General features: G+C 39.4%; 2 protein-coding genes across 7 annotated transcripts in view; one reads left to right on the top strand and one right to left on the bottom strand.

Moving 5' to 3' along the window:
* Window positions 1-17418, bottom strand: part of LOC130364965 (sulfate anion transporter 1-like) — a 60926-nt gene extending 43508 nt beyond the window's left edge. The window contains exons 1-2 of one of the 2 annotated variants that reach the window (XM_056568825.1): window positions 17169-17418; window positions 8627-8746 (exon numbers count right to left, since the gene is read on the bottom strand). The gene's annotated coding sequence lies outside the window, so the exon portion shown is untranslated. The remainder of the gene's footprint in view (window positions 1-8626; window positions 8747-17168) is intronic. The other variant, XM_056568826.1, reaches the window with a different exon arrangement.
* IDUA (alpha-L-iduronidase) overlaps window positions 1-19549 on the top strand; it is a 145126-nt gene that overhangs the window by 90303 nt on the left and 35274 nt on the right. For all 5 annotated transcript variants that reach the window (XM_056568822.1, XM_056568820.1, XM_056568824.1 and 2 more), the window contains 2 exons: window positions 2712-2794; window positions 8286-8393. In XM_056568822.1, the coding sequence (XP_056424797.1) occupies window positions 2712-2794; window positions 8286-8393 (191 nt within the window). The remainder of the gene's footprint in view (window positions 1-2711; window positions 2795-8285; window positions 8394-19549) is intronic.

The following is a 19549-nucleotide window of genomic DNA, read 5'->3' as shown; positions in this document are numbered from 1 at the left end:
AGCATGGCGGCCGGAGGTCCCCTCACCTGGCTTCGGCCGTCTCCCTGGGTCTTCTGCTCTGGTCTGCGATCGAGCAGACCAGAGCAGAAGATCACCGATAATACTGAGCAGTGCTGTGTCCTATGCATAGCACTGCACAGTATTAGCAATCAAAGGATTGCTATAGATAGTCCCCTATGGGGACATAAAAAGTGTAAAAAAAAAAAAAAAAGTTTAAAAAAAAGTGAAAAATCCCTTCCCCCAATAAAAATGAAAATTGTCAGTTTTTCCCATTTTACCCCCAAAAAGCGTAATAAAAAAAAAAAAAAAAACATATTTGGTATCGCCGCGTGCGTAAATGCCCGAACTATCAAAATATGATGTTAATGATCCCGTACGGTGAATGGCGTAAACGTAAAAAATTTAAAAAGTCCAAAAATGCAGCTTTTTTGTCAGTTTTTATTAAAAAAAATTTTATAAAAAATGATCTAAAAGTTTTCGATATGCAAATGTGGTATTTAAAAAAAGTACAGATGATGGCACAAAACATTAGCCCTCATACCGCCCTATATATGGAAAAATGAAAGTTATAGGTGGTGAAAACAGGGCGATTTTAGATTACAGATTTTGTACAAAAAGTTTTAGATTTTTTTTAAGCGGTACAAAAATATAAAAGTATCTAGCCATGGGTATCATTTTAATCGTATTGACCCACAGAATAAAGAACACATGTCATTTTTTCTGTAAAGTGTACAGTGTGAAAACAAAACCCTCCAAAATGTGCAAAATTTTGGTTTTCATTTAAATTTCCTCTCTAAAAAAAAAAAATTCGGGTTCGCCGTACATTTTATAGTAAAATGAGAGGTTTCATTACAAAGTACAATTGGTCATGCAAAAAACAAGCCCTTATATGGGTCTGTACATGGAAATATAATGGAGTTATGGATTTTAGAAGGCGAGGAGAAAAAAAAGAAAACGCAAAAATAAAATTGACCTGGTCCTTGAGGTGAAAATGGGCTTGGTCATTAAGGGGTTAAAGTGACTGTAGTCAGATGGGCAAAAAAATGCTCTGGACCTTAAGGCCAGAATGGGACTGGTCCTTAAGGGGTTAAATACCTTAGAGGTAGACAGGCCAATTGCTATAAGGCCATGGGATCTTGGTTTTGCCACCCAGTTCTTGGTTGTTGGTTTTGCCACCCAGGTCAGAAAAGCCCAATCTTTCTTTTCACTTTGCCACCTTTTCCTTGGCTGTTAGGGGGTCATACTTTCTAGCTTATAAAAACCATTCTTCTAGACACAAAATTTCTGCACTAGTCCTTGTCATTTTGAAGCAAAGCATATGGGTCCAACCAGTTTTAGGCCACCATTCTCCCATGGCCTTATAACAATTGGCCTGTCTACCTCTAAGGTAATAAAGTGTACCTGTCGTTAGCAAAAACTTTTTATATAATGTAGATAATACTCTTATATGTTTATTTGTAATATACATTGGTTAAAAAATATGTATATTTTTGAGTGAAAAAATGCTGTTTTCTCCCGGCAGCTATTGCCTGTGCAGAGACAAATACAGGAAGTGAAGGCGGGACAAGCAGGGCTCTGTGCAGGCTCCTGGCTTGTCAATCATCCTCCTGTGTGAGCCAGGAGCATGTCACAGAACCACACTGCACAGAGCCCTCCTTGTCCACCCAAACTTCCTGTATTTTGTCTCACAGAACAGACGCACAGCTGCAGGGACATGGTCATCATGGCAAAGGGGTGTGTCCGAAAAACCCTACATTAAAAAAAAAAAAAATGTTTTAATGTAAAATGTTTTTTCAAGTGACAGGTACACTTTAAAGGTCTTAATTATACAATTTCCTTTACTTTATGATGCACATCTATACATGTAAAAACAATGAATTGTGATGTTTTTTTTGCCTGACACAACATCTCTATGCTGATAAACAATCATTTCCCTATTTGATTCTTAATCTGTCATCCTCATCCAGCTTGTCTTTGGGCACAGCTTACTATACATTATGGTATTGCCTTCACAGCAGCTTCCTAAAATACTCATATTCTCATAATATATCTTTAGAGATACTATTAAAGGGGTACTTCAGTGGAAAAAATTTTTTAAATCGACTAATGTCAGAAAGTAAAGCAGATTTGTAAATGTACTTCTTTTTAAAGGCCTTAATCCTTCCAATACTTATAAGCTGCTGTATACTACAGAGGAAGTTATTTTTGAATTTCTTTTCTGTCTGACCACAGTGCTCTCTGCTGATACTTCTGTCCATGTCAGGAGCTGTCCAGAGTAGGAGCAAATCCCCATAGCAAACCTTTCCTACTCCGGACAGTTTGACATGGACAGAGGTGTCAGCATAGAGCACTGTGGTCAAACACAAAAGAAATTCAAAAAGAAAAGAACTTCCTGTGGAGCATACAGCAACTGATAAGTCATGGAAGGATTAAGATTTTTAAATAGAAGTCATTTACAAATCTGTTCAACTTTCTGGCACCTGTTTATTTAAAAAAAAAAATGTTTTTCACTGGAGTACCCCTTTAAGTATCATACAGCCTATTTATTTAATTTGTTATACCTTTCTATTATTCTTCTTTTATAGTTCTCCGTTCACTCCAATGTTTCTCTGAGGGTTTTTTTTTTTTTTTCGTTTTATGAATGTCGCTACTTTCTAGTAAATAATCCCTAATCATTAATAGAGACTAATAGAGATGATTTCTTTCCTCAGAGTTATTAATGGAACAGTTTATTACAACTTCACTAATCTGGATAAATTTATGGATATTCTGATGGAAAATGAATTGGTGCCAGGTGAGAAAAAGAAAACATATAACCTTTGATGGTATTAGTCATTGTTGTAAACTGTTAATAAGAAAACAAGCTGTCACCATACAGGCATGCCATGAATTACCACCTCTGTATTGTTGAATTAGGGGGCATTAAATGACAATTTTACATTTCCTCTCAATTGTGAACTTTGGAAAAAACATGGGTGACACATCAAGCCATTGAAAAAATCTTGAATATCACCAGTGGCTCAAATGGTGCAGGTTACAGTTTCTACTTGGCTACTATAGAGCATTTAAAGGGGTATCCCAGGAAAAAAATATTATTATTTTTTTATATCAACTGGCTCCAGAAAATTAAACAGATTTGTAATTTACTTCTATTAAAAAATCTTAATCCTTCCAGTAATTATCAGCTGCTGAATTTGAGTTGTTCTTTTCTTTCTGTCAACAGTGCTCTCTGCTGACAACTCTGCTTGTCTCAGGAACTGTCCGAAGCATTAGAGGTTTGCTATAGGGATTTGCTCCTACTCTGTGCAGTTCCTGAGACAAGCAGAGGTGTCAGCAGAGAGCACTGTTGTCAGAAAGAAAATAACAACTCAACTTCAACAGAGTAGGAGAGAACTGTCCAGAGTAGGAGAAAATCCCAATAGTAAACATATGCTGCTCTGGACAGTTCCTAAAATGGACAGAGATGTCAGCAGAGAGCACTGTGCTCCAAAAAAGAAAATAATTTCCTCTGTAGTATTCAGCAGCCAATAAGTACTGGAAGGATAAGATTTTTTTTAATAGAAGTGATTTACAAATCTCTTTAACTTTCTGGCACCAGTTGATTGAAAAAAAAAAAAAAAAAGGTTTTCCACCGGAGTACCCCTTTAATGATATCAAGGACACCAAGTGCTGCAAATAGGGGGTGATTCATCATTGCATTTAGAGATTTTTTTTTTTCTTACTCCGGGCGCACAAAAGGTCGCACATGCGCCTAAACACTTTTGTTGGTAGCAAACAGCCTTATGTGATCAACTTTCAGTTTTCAATTTGTAGTGGTTGCAAATTTATGATGTGTCATTGTCGCACATAGGCTTAAAAAAAAGTTGCAAAACCCTCAAAATGTTGCAAGTCAAAGTTAGGCCAGAAATGGTGTTCTAAGTTGATTGACTATTTTATGCTTAAGTGCGCTAAATTTATTAACACCCCCCCCCCCCCTTTGATAAATGTGTCCACAAACCAGCAAAACCAAAGCAAAAAAAAAAAAAAAACTACAGAACTCACTTTACAAAGACAGCAATGATAAATCTCCCCTATAGTCCTTTCCATTATGTGTACGCAATTGGTGGTCTTCCATATTTTACAGGAATTTAGGTGCACTACTGTGGTAGATGTATACAGTGACATTGGCTATCCCTCAACACTGATGTTAAAATTGAGACATTCGCCAGTATATCCTTAGATTAAGGACACACCAGAGCCCGCACACCAACGCCAAGGTTTCTCAAGTGGCACGGGACCTAACACTAACCTACCTGTGCGTGATAAGCAAAAACCAGGGGCCAGTGGGCAATTACAGCAGCATTAGGCCGACTCGAAGCCTGCTCCTAGTTGCCTACAGTGTGACTGAGCACACATACAATAGGAGGAGGGAGAGACAGGCTACAAGCCCCACCTAAGTTGGCTGGTATGTGTGCCGGCCTCACAGGTGAACCTTAATGCTGCCTTAATAGTGATCAAGGCGCATTAAATGGGGAGTTTATACACCTCCAAGTTTAAGATTTAAACAACAACAAAGACGTGATCTCAAATGGCAGGAGGTGCTCAACCCCAAATGCAGTTGTGCATATATACTGGGGGAGCAGATCCTGCCCTTGTAGTCCGTTGCTAAGGGCAATCCCCAGCATAAAAATGCATACAATGCAACAGACTACAAGTGCCACAATGGCATCCTCCACCAGATAAACGGTGTGGATGTGTAACCATTAGAATACAATACAGGAATTTAGGTGCACTACTGTGGTAGATGTATACAATGACATTGGCTATCCCTCAACACTGATGTTAAAATTGAGACATTCGCCAGTATATCCTTAGATGAAGGACATACCAGGTCTTCCATATTTCTAAGGACCCTTTCCCTCCACCACCCACTGATTATTATTCTATGTACAGTCAGACAGCTGTTGAGAGATGCTGGTACAGTGGGGATCAAAAGTTTGGGCACCCCAGGTAAAAATTTGTATTAATGTGCATAAAGAAGCCAAGGAAAGATGGAAAAATCTCCAAAAGGCATCAAATTACAGATTAGACATTCTTATAAAATGTCAACAAAAGTTAGATTTCATTTCCATCATTTACACTTTCAAAATAACAGAAAACAAAAAAATGGCATCTGCAAAAGTTTGGGCACCCTGCAGAATTTATAGCATGCACTGCCCCCTTTGCAAAGCTGAGACCTTCCAGTGTCATGGATTGTTCTCAATCATCATCTGGGAAGACCAGGTGATGTCAATCTCAAAGGTTTTAAATGCCCAGACTCATCTGACCTTGCCCCAACAATCAGCACCATGGGTTCTTCTAAGCAGTTGTCTAGAAATCTGAAACTGAAAATAGTTGATGCTCACAAAGCTGGAGAAGGCTAAGAGAAGATAGCAAAACGTTTTCAGATATCAATATGCTCTGTTCGGAATGTAATTAAGAAATGGCAGTCATCAGGAACAGTGTAAGTTAAAGCAAGATCTGGAAGACCAAGAAAAATATCAGACAGTACAGCTTGCAGGATTGTGAGAAAAATAATTCGAAACCCACGTTTGACTGCACAATCCCTCCAGAAAGATCTGGCAGACACTGGAGTTGTGGTACACTATTCCACTATAAAGAGATACTTGTACAAATATGGTCCTTATGGAAGAGTCATTAGAAGAAAACCTCTTCTACGTCTTCACCACAAAAATCAGCGTTTGAACTTTGAAAAATGAACATATAGACAAGCCTGATGCATTTTGGAAACAAGTTCTGTGGACCGAAGAGGTTAAAATTGAACTTTTTGGCTGGAATGAGCAAAGGTATGTTTGGAGAAGAAGGGGAACAGAATTTAATGAAAAGAACCTCTGTCCAACTGTTAAGCATGGGGGTGGATCAATCATGCTTTGGAGTTGTATTGCAGCCAGTGGCACAGGGAACATCTCACGAGTAGAAGGAAAAATTGATTCAATAAAATGTCCACAAATTTTGGATGCTAACTTGATGCCATCTGTGAAAAAGCTGAAGTTAAAGAGAGGATGGCTTCTACACATGGATATTGATCCTAAACACACCTCGAAATCGACGGGGGATTACATCATGAGGCATAAACTGAAGGTTTTGCCATGGCCTTCACAATCTCCTGACCTCAACATAATTGAAAATCTATGGATAGGCCTTAAAAGAGCAGTGTGTGTGACAGACAGCCCAGAAATCTCAAAGAACTGGAAGACTTGTAAGGAAGAATGGGCAAAAATGCCTCAAACAAGAATTGAAAGACTTTTGGCTGGCTACAAAAAGCATTTACAAGCTGTGATACTTGCCAAAGGGGGCAGTACAAGATATTAACTCTGCAGGCGCCATTTTTATGTTTTCTGTTATTTTGAAAGTGTAAATGATGGAAATAAAATCTAACTTTTGTTGACATATTATAAGAATGTCTAATCTGTAATTTGATGCCTTTTGGAGATTTTTCCATCTTTCCTTGGCTTCTTTATGCACATTAATACATATTTTTACCTGGGGTGCCCAAACTTTTGATCCCCACTGTACATAAAATGAACAACTATATCTTCCAAACGGCTGCACAGACCACAGTAATAAATTGTCCTGATCCGTGTCTCTGTCACTAGTTTATGTTGCCCTTAGATAGGGCAGGATAAACCTAGTGACAGAATCCCTTTAACCCCCTTAAAGAGGTACTCCGCCCCCTAGACATCTTATCCCCTATCCAAAGGATAAGGGATAAGATGTCTGATCGCGAGAGTCCTGCTGCTGGGGACCCCCGGGATCTCGGCTGCAGTACCCCGCTGTCATTACTGACATTAACCGTTATAAAGCACAGAGCGAGTTTGCTCTGTGCAATAATGACAGCGGGATGCTGCAGCCGAGATCCCGGGGGTCCCCAGCAGCGGGACACCTGCAATTAGACATCTTATCTCCTAACCTTTGGATAGGGGATAAGATGTCCAGGGGACACAGTTTTTTTCATTTTTGCACTTTAGTTTTTTCCTCCTCACCTTCCAACGCTTTCAATTTTCCACCTACAAACTCATATGAGGGCTTGTTTTTTGTGCCACCAATTTTACTTTGTAATGACATCAATAATTTTACCACAAAATCTACGGAGAAACCAGAAAAAAAATATTTGTGGGGGAAAATTGAAAACAAAAAACGCCATTTTGTAATTTTGTTTTATTTCACTTCTGTTACAAAATTATAACTTTATGCACGAAAATTAGTAGGTTTAAAATTTCCTCGTCTGACCCCCTATAACTTTTTTATTTTTCCATTTACTGGTAGGTATGAGGGCTCATTTTTTGCACCATAATCTGAAGTTTTCATTGTTTTGATGGGAGTTTTTGATCGGTTTTTAAACATTTTTATGTATATACAAAGTGACCAAAAATACGCAATTTTGGACTTTGTTGTTTTTTTACGTAAACGCCATTGATCGTGCAGTTTAATTAACATTATATTTTTATAGTTTGGACATTTACGTACGCGGTGATACCACCTGTGTTTTATTTTTATTATGTTTTTATATGGAATTTGGGAAAAGGGGGGTGATTTAAACTTTTAATAATGAAGGGATTAATGTGTGCTTTTTTTTTTACTTTTTAAACTTTTAGTCCCCTTAGAGGACTTTTAGGAAGAATCATTAGATTCCTCATACAGATCAATGTAGTTCCATAGAACCACATTGATCTTATGATCTTAGTGCTCTGCGCTCGATTGATAAAGCCTGGTTCTCCCAAGCTTTATCATTCTCAGCGCCGCAGCCAACGCTACAGGAGAGGTAAGCCCTCCGGCTACCTCAGCAGCGAATCGCCAGCGCCCACTGCGATCGCACTGCGGGGGGGGGGGGGGCGATCCACCCCACTGGACCACCGGGGGGGGGATCCACCCCACTGGACCACCAGGGAGCATTTACAGGTTCCTTTAGACGCCACATTTCGGCTATTAACGCCGGCCCTCAGCTGCAAGAATCAGCTGAGGGTCGGCCGGTATGGCTCCGTCTCGAGTCGGGAGCCCGTGCCATACCCTATTGACAGCACTATGACGTGTATACTCGTCCTTGGTCGTTAAGGGGTAAAATTGTTTTTCCTATGAAAGTAAATATTGATATTTTGCTAGGATATGCCCAAATTATGATAAATTGTTTGACCACAGATTTGTCTCTGTAGATAGAGAACTACACAATCTCATTTGAGGGACCTCTAGGGGCATATGGGCAAGTCCCCACAAATAGTCAGTAAATCAAAGCTTTTTATCTTTTTTAGGTTTTGAATTAATGGGAAGTCCATCAGGATATTTTACCAGTTTTGAAGATAAAACACAAGTGTTTGAATGGAAACAACTAGTCTTTTTAACAGCAAAACGGTACATTGGTAAGTTACAGTTTATTTTTATATATTTTTTTTGCATCTTTGTGAATTGATACATAGGTGGATTTGATCCAAAAAACAACATGTTAACCCTGTTCTGATCCAGAAACAGCTGAAGAATAATTGTAATCCAAACTACTTTATGGTGAAGGAAAGGCAGAGTATCAAAGTGAACACATATGTGAGCATAGCCTAAACATTTATTAAGAAAGCAAAAAAAAGAAATAGAAACCCACCTATGTCAAACAGGAAACTATTGAGATCAGTACAATGTGTCAAGTCAGGTGACACAGCTAAAGCATTGTTAGTACGGTAGATCACATGGCTATCGACAGAGCTGCTGGCAGCTACAGTATCTATGTAAATGGAGAAAAATAAGTACAAATAAAGTGAATTAACATTTGCAAATATTCTAAAAATTTTATGTAGATTTTAATCTTGTTACACGTCGAAAAAAAACTAAACAGTTACATAGTTCATAAGGATGAAGAAAGACAAGAGTCCATCAAGTTCAGCCTATAACCCTATTGTGTTGATTTAGAGGAAGGCAAAAAACTTTGAGGCAGATGCCAATTGATTTCTTGAGTCATCTAAAGGGAAAAAGTAGATTTTCGTTGGAATTTGAGTTGAGCATGCTTGGGGTAGCTGTAGTAGAATGGAGTTCTGATTTTTATATAACGCATGAAATAAATATGTTTTCATTGATCATTTGGGAAGTAGTCAGTACATTGTCGTAGTGCAAAATAGGCAACAACATCACAATTTTTAAAGATGTCATCTTGTTTCAGAACATTAATATTTTCATCTTGTTTCAGAACATTAATATTTTGTAAGCCTTAAATTATCAGTAAAAATATTTTCCAGACTTTGAAACCTGGCAGCAGCTGACCATTTGTAGTCAGTGTCTACCTTGGTCCCTGTGCCTTAGGCTAAATGTCAGTAGCACCTGCTCACTAGGTACACTGGCTTATTCTTTCAGTCAAAAAACAAACCATCTTCCAAGCAGTGTTACTAGCAGCTTTTATTGTAAACAGCCTTTGTTGTGCAAACAATTTGTTCCTTTGTCTCTTGCTTTATGCAGGTTGACACTATATGTTGGCAGTGATCAGGTATGTGTATATAGTGACAATATATTATTGTCACTGTTGTTCAGTATTGTATCTATTTATACACAATTTGTTTACAGTAGCTAGAAGTGTTAATATTGGAAATTAAAGTGTACCTGTCATTATAAAAAGCTTTTGATTTGTCATAGAGACATATCAATTTTTTTTAATGGTGTTCAGACCCTGAACAATCAGTAAAACAAGCCGAGAGAAGCGCATGTTCTCTTATGGCTCTCTGTCACATGACCAGGATGCACTCATAGGGGGACATTTATCATAAGGCGTCTATTGTGGACACAGATCTACCCCTTTACACTGCTGGTTTAATTTTCACTCTTGCTCAAAATTTACAAAAGTTGTGCGCGTCCTTTGATAAATTTTGTGCAAATATAGAAGTGTGCGCTGAACAAAAATCTGCACAATAGAAAAATCATAAATCTTTATAAAGTACACAGAATGGCTGGGTTTTTAAAAATATGTAATTTCGCTAAACAATCTGTCCCCTTACCTCTATATCAGTTTTACCAACCAGGTTGCCTCCAAGTGTTGCAAAACTTTGCATGCTGGGAGTTACAGTTTTGCAACAGCTGGAGGCACCCTGGTTGGTAAACACTGTGTACATGTACCAGAGCTGAGTCTGTAATCATGTACATGTAGCAGAAATTAGTGTGCGTCATGTGTATGGAGCAGAGCTGAATGAGTGATTATGTGTATGCATGTACAGAATCACACACTCAGCACTGCTGCATACACATAATCACGCACTCAGCTCTGCTGCATACACGCAATCACACACTCAGCTTTGCGGCATACACATGATCACGCACTCAGCTCTGCTGCATACACCCAATCACACACTCAGATCTGCTGCATACACATAGCCACACACACAGCTCTGCTGCATACACACAATCACACACTCAGCTCTGCTGCATACACATGATCACCCACTCAGATCTGCTGCATACACATGATCACACACTCAGCTCTGCTGCATACACACAATCACACACTCAACTCTACTGCATACACACGATCACACCCTCAGCTCTGCTGCATACACACAGTCAAACACTCAGCTCTGCTGCATACACACAGTCACACACTCAGCTCTGCTGCATACACGCAGTCACACACTCAGTTTTGCTGCATATCACAATCACACACTCAGCTCTGTTGCATACACATGATCACACATATACATAGACCTAGCAGCTGTACCTCTTTCTCCCTACCTGTACATACAGTGGTATTCTTAGCTGTACAGTCATCCGTGGTTACACTCTACACAGGTGCAATATCCTGCACTCATCAAGAACAGGAGTTTGAATTTTACACAGTTCTACATATCTACAGTCTGTACAGACTGGAGTCTAATCTAAATATGTATTACATATTGCTGGACTTGATGGACTTATTCTTAGAACATTTTAAGTGTCCTCCTTAATGGTGTATATTTGCGCAGTAAAATCAGGACTTGCGCAAAATTTGTGCGTGTAAAGAGAAAAGACGCAGTGGATAAATCGATGTTCACCACATAATCAGCTCTACCGTACACTGTGATTTAGAATTCCACTTGTAAAGTTCTATCAAAAATTGCACAAATAAAACACAAAAAAACGGAATTGCACAAAAAAGATTGTGAAAACTGTGTATATATAATGATAAATTCCCCCCATAATGTCTATGGGACCGTTCACTCAGACCCCGGCCACGAAAACTTGTGACATGTCCGTAGGGCATGTCAAAAGTTTTTATAATGACAGGTACACTTTAAGTTTATGATACAGGATTGTACCTGTCTGCAACAAAAATCTGTCTCTGAAAATCTATTATGAGCTCTCATCACAGATTCCATAATTAAAGGGGTACTCCGGTGGTCCTATTGTACACAACAGGTATGGTCCTGTGCACGACCGAAATACTCATAGATCCTCTTTGCAACAAAACAATATAAATCACCAGCTGACCAATACCAGTGAAAGAGGTGCCTAAAAAATACCTTTTATTTCCATTCTTAAAATTAATAAAAGCAACACATATGTGAATATTGTGCTTGTATTATGTCAGAAAATACCAAAACAAGGAGAAGAGAGCTGTTAAGATATATCAAGGCAGTGCTATATTGCTAAGACATAAGTACCTCCCCTTCTTTTATTTGAGTGTGATAGTTGCAACTCAAATAATAGGAATTACTCCCTTAGTCATCCACTACTGGTGACTAGTTCACCCAACGCGTTTCTGTCGCCTTTTTAAACAATGTCATCAGGGGAGTTTAACAGAACATCTGGAAGTCAGCCGGTCTCTTCGCCACTGCGAGAGTGCGCGCTGCCGACATATTCTACATGAAGACTCAGAACTTGACACCAGCTGGAGGGTTATAAGTTAAACCCCCGCTGGCTGAGGACTTCAACTCTTAAAGGGGCATACCCATATGGTTTATTATATCCCCTTGATTGAGAGCATGTGTGGCAGTAGTGGAGAAGAATTATAAATATTCTCTGACTGTCTGATGGGTCACTGGACTCTGGCATATATACTATTTTTAAGTAACTCTTGATGTTCTGTTAAACTCCCCTGATGACGTCGTTTAAAAAGGCGACAGAAACGCGTTGGGTGAACTAGTCACCAGTAGTGGATGACTAAGGGAGTAATTCCTATTATTTGAGTTGCAACTATCACACTCAAATAAAAGAAGGGGAGGTGCTTATGTCTTAGCAATATAGCACTCCCTTGATATATCTTAACAGCTCTCTTCTCCTTGTTTTGGTATTTTCTGACATAATACAAGCACAATATTCACATATGTGTTGCTTTTATAAATTTTAAGAATGGAAATAAAAGGTATTTTTTAGGCACCTCTTTCACTGGTATTGGTCAGCTGGTGATTTATCTTACAGGCATCAGGTGTCAGCAGAGAGCACTGTGGACAAGACAAAAAAGAAATTCAAAAAGAAAACAATTTCCTCTGTAGCACACAGCTGCTAAAAAGTATTGGAAGGGTAAAGATTTTTTAATAGAAATAATTTACAAATCTGTTTAACTTTCTGCCACCAGTTGTTTTCCACCGGAGTACCCCTTTAAGCTGTAAAAAATACTGCAGCATACTGCACTATTTTACTGGTGAAATGGCAGACACTAGTAGGAAATTATAGTTAATGGGGTCTGTCAGACACAATTTGGGGCTATCCTGTGATGTTTTTCTGTTCTTGTAACAAAACAAAAAAAATTAAGTTATGCCTAAGGTTGTGTTCACAACATGAGTCAACACATGAAGTATAATATTTCTACATAGTATAATAGTACACAAAGTCCAACGGCTATCCTAATCTGTTTCATTGAAATAGAGGCACAAAACCCTGATGAAGTTGATTACATTAAAATCTGTCAGTGAGACAACTTTTGGTGTTTAAATAGCATTTTTTTTTACAAAATGACTAAAGTAAACTGCAGCCTAAGGAGTCGCTTTGCCACAGTTATAATAATGCTGTGAGGACTGCGGAGATCAAGTTTCGCACTTTTTACACTTGGAGTTAATTTCAGAGATTTGCACTATACCCTTACTTTGTGGGCATGTATATTTAGTTGATATAGCCATTGTCAACTTTTAAATGTGCATGCCAAATATATGCCAAATATTGCAGCGTGAACAGAGCCTTCTATGGTTACATACAACACTGTTTCCTGTAAAGAGCTCTTTAAGCAAACCTGTCAGGTGCTTTATGCTGAAGAACAGTATGTTATGTTACAGGCTAATGTCAGGTTTGCATAGGTTTATATGTTTCAGAGCAGGATTTCTGTATTAAATATAGAGAAAAATCTCAACAGGACTACTAGGAGAGAAAGTGAGAGTCATGCCATGCCCACAAACAGTGATTGACAGTCTTCTCTGTACACACAGGTACACAGGTTTGCTTGGTTATGAAGCTTTTATTTTTTCATGGTCTCCAATGTATAAAAATAACAAACTAACACTTACTTACTTCTCCAATCCCACACTGATCCCCATTCAGGCTCCCGTTGTCACCGCAGACGTCACGTGACTGCCACAGCCAATCAGCGATTTCATCCCTCACGGGCCATACTTCGGGCATCGCTGCTCAGTGATGGGAGCCATAATGCCCAGAGTACAGATAACCCTAAATAACCCTTTAACTACAGGTTCTCTCTAGCACTAGTCTTATTAAAATGAATCCGTTTACTTAGTTAAATAACTTACTTTATTAACCCCTTTCCTACTTATTACATACATGTTTGTCAATTGTTGAGTTGGGGTATATGAATCAGGCTGCTATCTGCAGTCTACAGCCACCATCTGTGGCAGGAATCGGAGATAGTGGATCGTATAATCTCTAGATGCTGCCAGCAACCATAGCATTTAAAGGGTTATCCAGGAAAAAACTTTTTTCCATATATCAACTGGCTCCAGAAAGTTAAACAGATTTGTAAATTACTTCTATAAAAAAAATCTTAATCCTTTCAATAATTATCAGCTGCTGAAGTTGAGTTGTTCTTTTCTGTCTGGCAACAGTGCTTTCTGCTGACATCTCTGCTTGTCTCGGGAACTGCACAGAGTAGAAGAGGTTTGCTATGAGGATTTGCTTCTAAACTGGGCGGATCCCGAGACACGTGTCATCAGAGAGGACTTAGACAGGAAAGAACAACTCAACTTCAGCAGATCTTAAGTACTGGAAGGATTAAGATTTTTTAATAGAAGTAATTTACAAATCTGTTTAACTTTCTGGAGCCAGTTGATATATATATAAAAAAAGTTTTTTCCTGGATAACCCCTTTAACCCCTTAACGACGCAGGACGTATATTTACGTCCTGCGCCGGCTCCCGCGCTAATCAACGGCCGGGACCCGTGGCTAATACCACACATCGCCGATCGCGGCGATGTGCGGTATTAACCCTTTAGAAGCGGCGGTCAAAGCTGACCGCCGCTTCTAAAGTGAAACTGAAAGTATCCCGGCTGCTCAGTCGGGCTGTTTGGGACCGCCGCGGTGAAATCGCGGCGTCCCGAACAGCTGATCGGACACCGGGAGGGCCCTTACCTGCCTCCTCGGTGTCCGATCGACGAATGACTGCTCCGTGCCTGAGATCCAGGCAGGAGCAGTCAAGCGCCGATAATGCTGATCACAGGCGTGTTAATACACGCCTGTGATCAGGATGAGAGATCAGTGTGTGCAGTGTTATAGGTCCCTATGGGACCTATAACACTGCAAAAAAAAAGTAAAAAAAAAGTGTTAATAAAGGTCATTTAACCCCTTCCCTAATAAAAGTTTGAATCACCCCCCTTTTCCCATAAGAAAAATAAACAGTGTAAAAAAAAATAAAAATAAACATATGTGGTATCGCCGCGTGCGTAAATGTCCGAACTATAAAAATATATCATTAATTAAGCCGTACGGTCAATGGCGTACGCGCAAAAAAATTCCAAAGTCCAAAAAAGCGTATTTTGGTAACTTTTTATAACATTAAAAAATGAATAAAAAGTGATCAAAAAGTCAGATCAAAACAAAAATCATACCAATAAAAACTTCAGATCACGGCGCAAAAAATGAGTCCTCATACCGCCCTGTACGTGGAAAAATAAAAAAGTTATAGGGGTCAGAAGATTACATTTTTAAACGTATAAATTTTCCTGCATGTAGTTATGATTTTTTCCAGAAGTGCGACAAAATCAAACCTATATAAGTAGGGTATCATTTTAACCGTATGGACCTACAGAATTTTGATAAGGTGTAATTTTTACCGAAATATGCACTGCGTAGAAACGGAAGCCCCCAAAAGTTACAAAATGGCGGGTTTTTTTTCGATTTTGTCGCACAATGATTTTTTTTTTCGTTTCGCCGTGCATTTTTGGGTAAAATGACTAATGTCACTGCAAAGTAGAATTGGCGACGCAAAAAATAAGCTATAATATGGATTTTTAGGTGGAAAATTGAAAGGGTTATGATTTTTAAAAGGTAAGGAGGAAAAAACGAAAGTGCAAAAACGGAAAAACCCTGAGTCCTTAAGGGGTTAAGTGGTTAGTCACTACATGTCAGTCCCTTCCAGTCTCCAATTGCACCCCTTTGCCGAGACAATTATGAGTTGCTGAGCGGGCTACTGGTGTCAAAAACAGACTCCAGGAAGATGGCATGACGGCTGATGTCCTTTAGTGGGACTTGAACTCACAGCCTGATTGGCAAAAACAGCAGTGTGTCTTTGTCTTTGTCGGCCTCCAACAATTCCCCATTCATCCCTTCTATAGGCAGCATGGAACATGATCCTTCAATGAGCAAAAAATAAAGGGAATCTGCCAGCTCTAGATCAGAGTTCAAGTGTCATAGAGGCTGTAGTGAGTCTCCTCCCTCTCTACCTTGACTAACTGAAGAGGAGCTGGAAGAGTAACCCTGTACAAAGGCAAGTAGAGCTGGGGGAATGTGGAAGCTCAGCATCTTTGGTACTTGAGCTCTGAGTATGATGTAGAGCTGACTCAAAGATTCCTTTAAGAGTCCATAATCGCGGCAAAAGGGTGAAGAAAAGGGGTCTGTTAGGTGGAAGAAGAGGCATTTTCTCTAGTTAGATATATTACGATGCCCCTTTTTTTATTACAGCTTGCAGTATTTATGGGGAAAAAATGAAAAGAAAGTTGTGTTTTAAAGTCTCCTACAAAACTGCACTATACCAGCAATCAGCTATAAGTGAGATGTTCAGGAAAATTAGAACTCTGTATCAGGGAAAACAAAGCTTAGACCACCAAAATCATGTTTAAGGGTGAATAGTCCCTTCCGGAGTTATGAAGGTGCATACTGCATATTGCTTTTAAAGGAACCATTGTACTCCGGTGGAAAACATAAAAAAATATGATTTGTGAATTACTTCAATTGAAAAAATCTTAATCCTTCCAGTACTTATCAGCTGCTGTATAATACAGAGGAAGTTCTTTTCTTTTTTAATTTCTTTTCTGTCTGTCCACAGTGCTCTCTGCTGACACCTGATGCCCGTATCAGGAACTGTCCAGAGCAGGAGAAAATCCCCATAGCAAACTTCTCCTTCTCTGGACAGTCCCTAAAATGGACAGAGGTGTAAGCAGAGAGCACTGGGGACAAACAGAAAAGAAACGTAAAAATAAATAAACTTCCTCTGTATTATACAGCAGCTGATAAGTACTGGAAGGATTAAGATTTTTATATAGAAGTAATTTACAAATCTGTTTAACTTTCTGGCACCAGTTGATTAAAAAAAAAAAAATGTCCACCAGAGTACCCCTTTAAAGGGATTTTCCGGGACTTTTCAAAGTATGTCAACAATACTGGATACTTTATGGCATATGCAATGCCCTGGTCAATAAATATGTGGTGAGAGTGTAATGAGGGTAGAAGTTATTACCCTAGGGGCAGATGGCATTAACCCCTTGTATTCGTGACGCCAGGGCGTAGTTTAACCTCTTCACCACCCGAAGGTCTGGATCCTGAGCTAAGCACGGGGCAAATAATGAGGTAGACAGGTGTAACAGTCTTGACAGCTCAGTTAGTTCCAAGAAAGTGACAGTGACTTCAGAGACCTTAGGGCTTGCTGGGACATGTAGTGGATTTGGAGAATTTGCTGCAGGCCCACGCTGACTGTATACAAACTGCTCTTGACTGACTAGACTAGACTGACTTCACCCCATATGTAGCTTACCAGATTTTGATGTTCACCTGTGGGGTACTGGATTAGTGGAAGCGTGGCTGCGTGGTAGGCCTTGGGCCTCCTCAGGACACCAGACACTCTCTCAGCACTTGACCTCACTGTTCCTGAGCAGAAACTACACAAGAGACTGAACTAGCTCCTCCCAAAGTCTATATGGGGGAGACTCTGGAGGGGTCCTCCTATAGGTCACATGGTCGCTGGTACCTTCCTTGGTTACAACACATGACAACAGTATTTAAAGGCACATGACAATATATACACATTACATTGGATAACACAGGTGCTTATTAGCTATTTAGGGAACATAGATTAACCATTTTACACCTTAGGACCAGAGCGTTTTTTGCACATCTGACCACTGTCACTTTAAACATTAATAACTCTGGAATGCTTTTAGTTATCAATCTGATTCCGAGATTGTTTTTTCATGACATTCTACTTTAACATAGTGGTAACATTTTTTGGTAACTTGCATCCTTTCTTGGTGAAAAATCCCCAAATTTTATGAAAAATTTGAAAATTTTGCATTTTTCTAACTTTGAAGCTCTCTGCTTGTAAGGAAAATGGATATTCAAAATAAATTTTTTTTTATTCACATTTCCAATATATCTACTTTATGTTTGAATCATAAAATTTACGTGTTTTTACTTTTGGAAGACACCAGAGGGCTTCAAAGTTCAGCAGCAATTTTCCAATTTTTCACAACATTTTCAAACTCACTATTTTTCAGGGACCAGTTCAGGTTTGAAGTGGATTTGAAGGGTCTTCATATTAGAAATACCCCACAAATGACCCCATTAAAAAAACTGCACCCCCCCCAAAGTATTCAAAATGACATTTAGTAGGTGTTTTAACCCTTTAGGTGTTTCACAGGAATAGCAGCAAAGTGAAGGAGAAAATTCACAATCTTCATTTTTTACACTTGCATGTTCTTGTAAACCCAATTTTTTTATTTTTATAAGGGGTAAAAGGAGAAAATGTATACTTATATTTGTAGCCCAATTTCTCTCGAGTAAGCACATACCTCATATGTCTATGTAAATTGTTCGGCGGGCGCAGTAGAGGGCTTAGAAACGAAGGAGCGACAAGGGGATTTTGGAGAGTATGTTTTTCAGAAATGGTTTTTGGGGGGCATGTTGCATTTAGGAAGCCCCTATGGTGCCACAACAGCAAAAAAAACCACATGGCATACCATTTTGGAAACTAGACCCCTTGGGGAACGTAACAAGGAATAAAGTGAGCCTTAATACCCCACAGGTGTTTCACGACTTTTGCATATGTAAAAAAAAAAATAATTTTTTCACTAAAATGTGTGTTTCCCCCCAAATTTCACATTTTTGCAAGGGTTAATAGCAGAAAATACCCCCCAAAATTCGTAACCCCATCTCTTCTGAGTATGGAGGTACCCCATAAGTTGACCTGCAGTGCACTACGGGCGAACTACAATGCTCAGAAGAGGAGGAGCAACATTGAGCTTTTGGAAAGAATATTCGTTTGGAATGGTAGTCAGGGGCCATGTGCATTTACAAAGCCCCCCGTGGTGCCAGAACAGTGGACCCCCCCACATGTGACCCTATTTTGGAAACTACACCCCTCACAGAATTTAATAAGTGGTGCAGTGAGCATTTACACCCCACTGGCGTTTGACAGATCTTTGGAACAGTGGGCTGTGCAAATGGAAAATAAAATTTTTCATTTTCACGGATCACTGTTCCAAAAATCTGTCAGACACCTGTGGGGCGTAAATTCTCACTGTACCCCTTATTACATTACATGAGGGGTGTAGTTTCCAAAATGGGGTCACATGTGGGGGGGGGGGGGGTCCATTGTTCTGGTACCATGGGGGCTTTGTAAACACAAGTGGCCTTCAATTCCGGACAAATTTTCTCTTCAAAATCCCAATGGCGCTCCTTCTCTTCTGAGCATTGTAGTGCACCCATAGAGCACTTTACATCCACATATGGGGTATGTTCTTACTCAGAAGAATTGGGGTTACAAATTTTGGGGGGCTTTTTTCCTATTTTCCCTTGTGAAAATGAAAAATTTAGGGTGAGTTGTTGTTTAGCAACTGCTGGAGTCTCCGTTTTGGAAACAGTGCCGTACAATACGTTTTTAATTTTTATTGGGGGGGGGGACAGTGTAAGGGGGTGTATATGTAGTGTTTTACCCTTTATTATGTGTTAGTGTAGTGTAGTGTTTTTAGGGTACGTTCTCACTGGCGGAGGTTTACAGTGAATTTACCGCTAGGAGTTTGCGCTGCGGCGAAAAATTTGCCGCAGCTCATACTTGAAGTAGTAAACTTACTGTAAACCCGCCAGTGTGAGTGTACCCTGTACGTTCACATGGGGGGACAAACCTCCAGCTGTTTCAAA

The sequence above is a fragment of the Hyla sarda genome, chromosome 1 (genome assembly GCF_029499605.1).
Source record: "Hyla sarda isolate aHylSar1 chromosome 1, aHylSar1.hap1, whole genome shotgun sequence".
NCBI lineage: Eukaryota > Metazoa > Chordata > Amphibia > Anura > Hylidae > Hyla > Hyla sarda.
Note: the sequence above shows the minus strand (reverse complement) of the source record. Positions and strands in the feature narration are given on the sequence as shown.